The following is a 10545-nucleotide window of genomic DNA, read 5'->3' on the forward strand; positions in this document are numbered from 1 at the left end:
TGATTTTCAAAACTTTCCACCAATGGGATTTCTTGGGACTTTTTTTTCCCTCACTCAGGACAAACTGAGGATACAAAATCAGTTGAGTTTACTTCTCTTGCAATTTGTCCTAGGTTGACCCCAATTTTGGCCTAAAATTACTGGACTATACTGCTATTTATCATGTGTATACTGTATATTTCTTCTAAATTTGCACATTGACCTACCTCTATGCACATTTTATACACCCATGCACACGGTTTTTTCTGTTTTTTTTTTTTTTTTTTGTTGCACATTGCTTTTTGCACACTGGGTTGTACTTAGGTTATTCTGTTGTACTCAGATCTTATTCTGTTATACTTAGATCTTATTCTTTATTTCTATTTTTTTATTTACTTAATTTGTAATCTGTGGATACTGCTGAAGAAAATGTGAATTTCCTGCGGGATGAATAAAGTATCTACCTACCTACCTACCTACCTAAAACTTGAACACTTGAAAGTAAACTCCGCCCCAGCTGCTGACACGCCACCCATCTGGGGCTCCACGGTTACAGTACCCAAACGCTCCCACAGCCCAGTGGACGGAAACTGTCTCCCCGCAGCTCCGGAAGTCGCGAGTCAGCTGATCGGAACCTGGGGTGTTTATGAAAATTAGCTTACAGGCTAACGGCACGTCAGCTAGTGGCGTTTTTTTTTATTTATTTTTACGCGGCTGACAATATTTTAGTTGCCCTGGGAGCGTCATTATTAAGAAAGCTGCCAGTCTGTGACACACTGTAAAAATGAAATCTGTATTCTTTATCGAGTTACTGTCCGTAGTTTGTTTTCTGCTGTTGACACAAGCGGGTGCGAAGGTAAGGCTGTCGCTAGCTCGGTTAGCTCCAGGTTAGCTAGCTCCTATAATAAACCGTGTAGTTAATATTGACACGCTAAATAACAGCCAGTGCTAATTAGTTTCCACTTACGTTAGCCATATAGTGTTTTAACGAGGGTGTAGCGTGTGCTGTAAACCTAGCTACGCAGCTGTAGCTTCTTGTTTTTGTCGACTAATAGTTAGCATGGCAGACAGTTTGTTGACAGTTTCCTTCTTGTGATGGATCTGCAGAACTCAGAAGACATCCGCTGTAAGTGCATCTGTCCGCCTTACAGAGACATCGAGGGACAGATCTACAAACAAAACGTCTCTCTTAAAGACTGGTATGTTGTGCTCACACCGGTGGGAATGATGTGTTTGGATTTCCAGCATGAGCTAACCCTGTCGGATTTTTTTTGTCTGCTGTTTCTCGCATTTTCCAGCAACTGTCTCCATGTGGTGGAGCCGATGCCGGTCGACGGGAAGGACGTGGAGGCTTATTGTTTACGCTGTGAGTGCAAGTATGAGGAGAGGAGCTCTGGGACCATCAAAGTAAGTCACCTACAACAAGTGCAGGGTTTTTCCTGCAAATTATTTTCTGACAAGCGTTGTGGTAGATGGATGTCATTTTAACTGCAGTTGCAGCATTGCGCCCACGTGGTGGCGCTGTATCAACAAGAGTGCACTGGAAGTGAGGAGCATGTGTCTGCAGACCCGGAGACTGCAGATTCAGGCCCGCAGTTTTGGGACCCGCAGTTCTAGGCCCCTCGCAGCGACACCTACTGGACTGGACCCGCAGTACAGGACCCGCAGTTCTACGCCCCTCGTTTTTCCGCGACAGCGCCACCTACTGGACTGGACGATTGTAAAACTGCACCGCTGTCCTGGACCTGCAGTTCTACGCCCCTCGTTTTTCCGCGACAGCGCCACCTACTGGACTGGACGATTGTAAAACTGCACCGCGGTCCTGGACCTGCAGTTCTAGGCCCCTCGTTTTAAATTAAAATTATTTTAAATCATTACTTAATCAAATATTAACCCTTTACATGCCTGTTTGTATCGTATACTACTAATTAAAATTTGTGGAAAAAAACATATAGGCCTACTGAAACTTTGTCAACATACTAACAGGTAATGAGATTATTTTACTATTATTATTACAGTGTGACATGGGTTGCCCATCACCCACAATATTAACTTTGGTGCATTTTTTATTTATTTATTTTTTTATTGCGAGAAATGAAGTGGCGACTGTGAAACAAACTCTGTGGTCTGTTCGCTGCTTTCAGAGCTGGTGTGAGGAGAAGAAAGAGACTGTTGATTTTCACCCGATCTCAGCGTCTGTGTTGCTTGGCAACCATTCTGCCCACTTTCTTGCTGGATTGCACGCTATTGCTTGGTGGAAGAGTAAATACTTCTCAATTTAAGCAATAAGCCCCGAGAAGCAGTGGGTTACAGTGATTTCACAACGGCTGAGGAGCGTTTTGCCGTTGTAAAATCACTGTAACCCACTGCTTCAAGGGACTTACTAATTTTATAAAACGGTTACCCTCCATATTGCCCATAACATAATCACACAAGAAAAAAAAAAAATCAATAATTTATTGGTAATAATGTCACAATAAAATTGAGAACTACTCATTCTTCCACCAAGCAAGATAGAGTGGACAGAACGGTTGCCAAGCAACACAGACGCTAAGATAGCTTGAAAAAGCGGCATATATACCAGCAGTTAAATTATCAACAACGAACGTCAAATTGATTTTGCCAGGCCTAGGCCTACAACATAATGTTTATCTGGTGCGTGTGCATATCTCCGAGACGGCTCTGATTCCAATGAACAAGCCAATAATGACATCCATATCCTTATTTATGCTGTTTGATTGGCATTGTAGTAAACTGTCAAGCAACTCCGTACAGTTGTATAGCAACTACAAAGCAACTGCAGAGAAAAATGTCTGGCTACGCTCATGAAAAAAAGCCGTTAGAATCACAAGATCCCTGGCCTGTTTCCCCGGCTTGTCCATGCGCATGCACGCAAGACAGTGCATGCACGCATATGTGCTTGCACGCACGGCTTTGCATGAGTGTGCCTGTACACATAAGAGCAATGAAAAAAAGTCAGGGGAATCACACAGGCTCCTGTTCCTGCTCCTGTTGTGCATATGCGTGCATGCGAAAACATATTGAGGTATAACAAACCTTTAATCAGTTGTTAGTATGTAGTATTTTGGTGTGATAAACGTTAAACCAGTGCAGTATTGGGGTACAATAAATATTTAAACTGTTAGAATTGAAGGTGTAATAAGCCTTCAAAGCTTCTCCTTTACTGATCCCCGAGGGAAATTCTTGCAGTTTTGCAGTCATCCAGTAGGTGGCGCTGTCGCGGAAAAACGAGGGGCCTAGAACTGCGGGTCCTGTACTGCGGGTCCAGTCCAGTAGGTGGCGCTCTCCTTTACTGATCCCCGAGGGAAATTCTTGCAGTTTTGCAGTCATCCAGTAGGTGGCGCTGTCGCGGAAAAACGAGGGGCCTAGAACTGCGGGTCCTGTACTGCGGGTCCAGTCCAGTAGGTGGCGCTGCGAGGGGCCTAGAACTGCGGGTCCCAAAACTGCGGGCCTGAATCTGCAGTCTCCGGGTCTGCAGACACATACTATTGCTGGAAGTCGCTGCCAAAACTGCCAAAGAGGAAGAACAGAGCCGAGAAATTCCCTTCCTGGCGGATTTTGTTTTGTGTTTCACCCTGCGTTCCAATACCCATACTACCATACTATTTAGTAGGGAGAAAAAAAAAATTAGTATGTCCCAATACATACTAAAATACATACTTTGTAAGGGCAGCTGCAGTACATACTAAAAGTAAAAAGTATAAGTATGCGATTTGGAACGCAGGGTCGGTTTCTTCGCAAGTGTGTGTGTTGAATTATGCTGAAGCATAATTCAATTCAATAATAATCGGCATCCTGGTAGCGGAAGTGAAAATGCAGCTTAGTTTGACTGCTATGTGATGACATACTACGAGCTCACACACGCTGCCGATCTGTGCAGCGTGTGTTTGCCCGCTCAAGTGTGAATTAAAGGATCTTGTCAAACCAACCGATCTCTCGAATTTCCACTTTCCCAGCCATCCTCTTAGCTAGCTGTTTGTGTTTTTAAAACACAGTTCAGTAAGTTCAGTAAGTTTAAAAAAAAAAAAAAAAACTGCCAGTGGAACAAGGAAAATGATCTTGAAACAAGCGAAAGTGGTCTAAAAACAAGTTACTTTTTAGGCGACTGTCTTATTTTACCGGGATTTCCAGGCTATAGCAGCGCACTGACATAGATTGTGAAACAAAGTGAAGAGTTCCCAGTCTGCATTATTTTCACTGGCTAACAGCAGCACACTGGCCTAGCTTGTCTATTCCGAGAAGAGGTATCACTTCGGCTTATTTTTCAATCTATGTTATCACATGCATACTACTGCTCATTCATTGGTAGCTGAATAGGGTAGGTGCACAAGCCCCATACTTCCTGAAAGAAAGACTGTATATTCATTTCCTGTCCTTTACTACTGGATAAAGTGATTAATCAGGTGTGTGAAACACCTTGGGCCTGCCCAGTGCACACCTGATTAATCACTTAATCCAATAGTAAAGGACAGGAAATGAAGATGCAGTCTTTCTTTCAGGAAGTATGGAGTTGGTGCACCTAGCCTATTGTTAGGTCTGTTTGATAAGTAATTTACATTTTTAAAATAATAATAATTTAACATATTGTTAACATAAACATACACTAACACTAAATACCGAGTGTTTGAGCAACATATCTCCTCTGTGCTACAAAGGGTCCCCCCCCATTATTCACATGACGTCACTGTCCATCATGTGCAGGGCACCATCATAATGTACCTGTCCATCTTGGGCCTGCTGCTGCTCTACATGGTGTACCTGACCCTGCTGGAGCCCATGTTGAAAAGGCGTCTGTTTGGACACTCCCAGCTTATCCAGAGCGATGATGATGTTGGGGTATGTTTTACTCTTCCTTTCATGTCATTCAGAATTGTAGTTAGAGAGCTGCTAATCCCATGCAGTTTGAGGCAAAAAGCATGCAGTCCACATGTGTTCTTCTGGCCTGCTGTAAAATGGTGTATTTGTGCAGACTGGGGCCTAAACAGTCTTGGAGTTGCATAAATTGGGTTTGACTGGAAAGCTGAGACTCTTGTGGATTCAGGGAACCCAATTATATTCATATGTGATGATCATAGCCTCCATAGTAGCGACTTCATTGTAGTGAGACCATTTTTTTTTTTTTTTTGATCTCGACATCACTGTATAAAATGACCTATTATGACCTTTAGGATAATCACTGTTTCATGAATCTTTATACTGACAAACTAGAGGATAATTAAAAATAAACACACCGCAGTTAATCATAATATTGAATTACAATATGTAAGATTAAATACTGATTAAGATGTCGTGTCGTGATAGTATTGAATCAGGAGATATAAGCATATTGTCCCAGACCTATTGCTCATAATCTTGTTTGAAACATATCATCCTGTTCCATCATTCTCCCAAAACAAACAAATAAATAAAAGAAACTAACCTTGGGAAGAGATGAATAATTTTATAGATAACAACATTTCCTCTTTTCCATAGAAACATTATATTTGGTTGTGATGTTTTTAATAACAAGGACGATTGCCAAATTCCGTGTTCACAAATGTGATGTTACATAGCAAAAACCTTAAATTCTTTGTATTTCTGAACAAAATAACAACACATGTCAATAATTTCCTCCTCACAAAAAAGCTAACGAAACAGTGAATGTATACAATATTTTCAGAGTTTTTAAGTGAGCACACTTATTTATTTAATTCATTTTTTATTACTTCTTTCTTATCTTCTGTTATATTGTTTTGTTTTTGCTGTATTTTTCTCTTTTGTACCTTTTGTTTTGATTTGGCATCTTAATGCTTCATTTGTTTTGTCTTTAATTACTTTCACCTTCACTTTCATGCCAAGTAAAAATATTTACCCTGTCAGTCAGTAACTGTTATTATGTTTCAAGGTCATTCACACCCCTTATGCATTGTGTAAATTGTTTAACAAGGGATTCAGTCTTTTTTTTATGCTAAAAAATCAACACAGTATTAGGTCTCTGTGGTAATTTTTTTTTATCCTACTGTGGGTGTAGAAATTTTGACTTAGTGAGAGGATGTTTTAGGCAGACTCAGATTGTGTTAAAACACCTTTATCAAAAAAAAAAAAAAAAAAAAAAAAACATCCCAAAGCACATTTTATCAGTAGTTTTGATATTTTCATAGTTAAGGGAAATCAACATGGAAATGTTGATTATGACAGCTTTCCCCAGGGAGTGTTAATGTGAGCAGCTGGGCAGCACTGCAGGATGACTCTGTAATCCAGGAGTAAACACAGGGTTTGATATAGCAGCTGATTGGGAAAATTAGGTTAATAGGGTGTGTCCTCGTGGCTCATTGAGGTTTGGTTAAGGTGCATGTAAAATATTCTCAATCTCATGCTTTAGTTGCATGCCAATCTCTTTCTCTTACTTATATGCTCTGTTACACTCTATTACAAACCATTTAGTGAAGAGGAAATGTCATAAAAATGCTGGAAAGTACATACAGAGAACAATAAGATGAATTGATTTCACATATTATGACAATGTCTTAGTTGCAGTAAGGCAAAAAAAAAAAAAGTGAGAGCTCCACTGTGTGGTCAGAGGCGGTACTGCAGCTGCCTCACTGAGAGCCCTGTGTTTTCACTGGCAGAAAGAGAGAATGTTGAGGTTTCTCTCTCTTCCTAAAATGTGGCTTAGCAGATTGCAGCACTGGGTTTTCTTACAGGGTCACTATGAGAATGTTCTGGTAATGCAGCTGCTACTTGCAGGCCTCACAGAGATTTGTGGAATTGCTTAGTTTGTTTGTTTGCCAGGTAATGGAAGAGTTGTAATGACTTCAGTGTTTCCTCTGCTGCGTTCAAGCAACGGAGCAGAAAAATCCCCACTGCTAGAGAAAACATGAAATTAAATAAACTAACAATGGTATAATTATTTAATTCACTTACAAAACAAAAGAACTACTGTCCTGATGTTGAGAATTGTGGGCTTTTATTACAATCAGGTGGTCAGAAAAGAATTGATAGTACAGCAGTGTGGACCTGAGCTTTAGCTGGGACCAAAATGGAGACAGATGTGTAACCAATACCTCTAAGCACCACTGCAATATAAACAACTAGTTTATATTGCAATAAAAACAATAAACACATTGTCAGACATGCCTGCGATGGCTGTGCGATTTTCCTTTTGCCCAGTCTTCCTCATTAATGTTATTGTGTCAGCCCTACATCCCTATTTCAGCCTTCACGACGTCTGACCTTTGTTTTTCACTTTGCTTTCAGGACCAGCAGCCTTTTGCCAATGCTCACAACGTTCTGTCCCGTTCACACTCCCGACCCAACATGTTAAACAAAGTGGAGCATGCTCAGCAGCGCTGGAGGAGGCAGGTCCAGGAGCAGAGGAAGTCCGTCTTCGACCGCCACGTCGTCCTCAGTTAAACCTTTCCCTTGCAAACAGCATCTCTAGGTGGAGCATAAACACTGTGACACAGCCCCCAGTTTCTATCTCTTCCTCTCTCTCCCTTCTGATTTCAAATGTACATTCCCATTTGTGATTTGTATCCCACGGCGTATGACTACAGTGTTTCAGAGGTGAACGTGGTACAGCGATCTTGTGACTTGTCATGCAGACACCCCCTGGCAGGCGTGTGTGATCAGAGCTGGGGGCCGTGCTATTTAACACTCCAAGCGGCACCAGAGAATTACAGTGCGTTTGTTTTTCCAATCCTAAATGAATTGTCTGTCATAAAAATCTCAAAATGCAAAAACCTAATCTTTGTCTGCTCTCCAATTTGTGAAAGTGCCAAGTCACCAGAAAATAAAATGAAAAATTCATAGTAGAGCCTATACTACATCAGACCAAATTACATTTTCAATCTTTTTTTAAAGTCTTCCAACACGATGGGAGAATTTCAGTTTGTCCTGGACCCAGTAGCTGGTGAAGTCCAATGTTTACTAGTCTCTCACAATCTGACCAGCTACATACACTGTTACAGTAGTAAAGATGATTCAAATGATGGCTGGTGGCTGGGAGAGTGGGCCAACACACTGACTGCAGTAATTTATTAGTACATGGCCGGTGGTAATTTTCCACCTATTGCATAACCTGGAATGACTGCTCTTATCACAAGGGATAGGAAGGAGGGTAAAATGTAAGTGTTTGTATTAGCCTAATTTGAAAATGCATGTTTTATAATAAATCTTTTATACATTCATTTCCAACCATTCATCCCTACCATAATAACACATTTTGTGTCTGAATTGGTGTGAAAACCCCTATTTCATGCACTGTAATCAGTTTGATATTTGGATTTAATTTCACTTAAAGTCATTTCAGAAACTGATGCAATTATACATTTGTATCGTCAGTAAAAGTAGCTTGTGGTATTTATCCTATCTATCAGTCAGTGCCCTGTTCAACTGCCTAGACAAATTTGATGTCTATTCCTTTTTTGGGCGCGGGGGTGGTTCTCACTAGTATGTGCTGGATCCAACCTCAGCTTCTTTATCAAGGTTCGAAATAATATTCATTGTCTTACCTGTAGGACAACGCTGGTATGTGAGATTCTGAGGTGTAAAAAGGAAATTTTGAGTAGCTGGGCTATGTACAGGGGAGGGGGGGAACACCTGTTGCGAGACTTATGAAAGTGTTCTTAACTCTTGTATATGTGATACCTTTAAATTTGAAATAAATTTGTGTAATATTTGTGATTCTGCTGTCTGGAGTGGTATGAAATTTTTAGGGGCATTTATGTCAACTTGGAAAAAAACAGACCTGTCACCAGCATGCAGAGTAGTCATACATCATCTGTTAATTAAACTGCTAAATTTAATAATCCGTAAGTCATTCATATTTTCTTAGGTGGTCTGAGATCTGTCAACTTAGACAACTCAAGACTAAAAATAATGATAGGTCAGCCGTATTAGGTAGCAGGAGACATTTGGATGAAATAAGTCATTTTTGATGTTTTATCCTTATCACTTGATACTCATATTTCACAGAATGCATACTTAGGGTTGAATGTCACTTTGCCTTTCAGTATTTTGGCTAATTATGCTCTATTTGCCAGTAAAGCTGGTATGTAAGTAAGCACCACTGGGATTCTTGGTCTAGGACGGACTGATTCACAAATAAGAGCAGAAGGAATTAAGGAATGTGGTTCACTTTGGCACGGCATTGGTGTTTAATTCCCAAGGCTTCAAAGGAAGCAAATGATTGCCCACTCTCACAGTGCAGAAGAAAAACCACTGCAGCTCCAGGAGCTAGCTTTTAATGCTGTTTATTAGTGAACCAGTCTGAGCTGGAGCATTATGATGGAGGAAATACTCAAAAATCCCAAAGGAGATCAAATGCAAGGGCCTCTGGGGAGGGGAAATCACAGCTATGGCCCCTGCTCAGTGCCTTTGTTCCCAAGAAAACTCCCTTTCCATTGCCCTTGACAAATCATAAAATAAAATAAAATAATAAATTAAATCATTACAGGAAGACTATGTTAGATGGAACTGTAACCCATTTCACTCATATATTCAAGATGCCAGTCAAAGAATATGATGCTGAATCCCTGTGGATAATGCATGCTTACCTTTCTAACCAGCAGATGGTGAGATGATGATTTTCTCTCCAGATTATAGCAAGGGAGGAAGAGGCACAATCAACAGATGAGAAGATAACCTCTTTCCCGGCTGATCTAAATCTCCCCAAGCTCAGTGGAGAACAACGAAAACACACCAAGAATCCAATTACAGAGAGTGAGATAGCAGAGGCAATTAAAGTAGCACCGTCTGGCAAGTCTCCAGGTCAGCATGAATTTACAGAAAAGTTTGTCAAGGGTTACCCTGAAGAATTTATTCCTCTCTCAACCAGGATCAACAGATTATGTCTTCCAATTTTACATCCACACATTTTGCCATGGCTATACAGAGGAGTGCAAAATAACAAGGGAATTCAGCGAACATTCACGTTCATGTTAAATGCAAGTTATGTCTTCTTGTATGTCCCAAATCCAGCTCAATCTATTGCAACACTCTACTCAACTCTTGAACCTCTCCTGTTAACCTCCCATAGGCCTTTTTCACAGCAATTCAAAGATGCTGGAACCCTCTTATGATGGCATGGATGAACTCATTGTTTCGTTCCATTCCTATTCACTAAAGTGTCTGGATCTCAGCAGCCAAACTTCGCAGCTAGGTTGGAAATCTCACCCACAACACACACGCAACAAAAATTATACCAGCTTGTCTGCAGGTGGTGCTGTAATACCATATTTACATGCACAATACATTTGGTCCAAAATAGATTTTTTGCTTCTTCTTACACATTTTGTCCAAGTAACACCAAATTTGGCTCACTTACTGTGCTGACCTTCTTGATTCAAGCTGTTAATTTAATGATATGGAGGAATAATTCACCCACAAAAGGCTTTCATGAAATGCTAGCTTTCAGAAAAGCATCTGTAACTTATCAACTGTTTGTTGACTCAGTGCAAAACTCCTCTTGTGCACAATCAGAGCTAACATCCAAAGGTACTTCCAGTTTCAACAGTAGGTGGTGCTGTAACTAAGCAAAAGTTTGGATCTCAGGATCTAGGCATT

The 10545-nt window shown here is 40.7% G+C and overlaps 1 protein-coding gene across 1 annotated transcript; it reads left to right on the forward strand.

The window, feature by feature from the left end:
* The first annotated feature begins 587 nt into the window (after positions 1–587).
* On the forward strand, positions 588–8664 carry tmem9b (TMEM9 domain family, member B). Its single transcript, XM_030048379.1, has 5 exons — positions 588–835; positions 1087–1178; positions 1278–1386; positions 4702–4836; positions 7237–8664. Exons 1-5 carry the CDS (start codon positions 764–766, stop codon positions 7390–7392), a joined length of 564 nt encoding a protein of 187 aa, XP_029904239.1. The 5' UTR covers positions 588–763; the 3' UTR covers positions 7393–8664.
* Positions 8665–10545: the final 1881 nt, after the last annotated feature.

This window comes from Myripristis murdjan, chromosome 3 (assembly GCF_902150065.1).
Source record: "Myripristis murdjan chromosome 3, fMyrMur1.1, whole genome shotgun sequence".
NCBI lineage: Eukaryota > Metazoa > Chordata > Actinopteri > Holocentriformes > Holocentridae > Myripristis > Myripristis murdjan.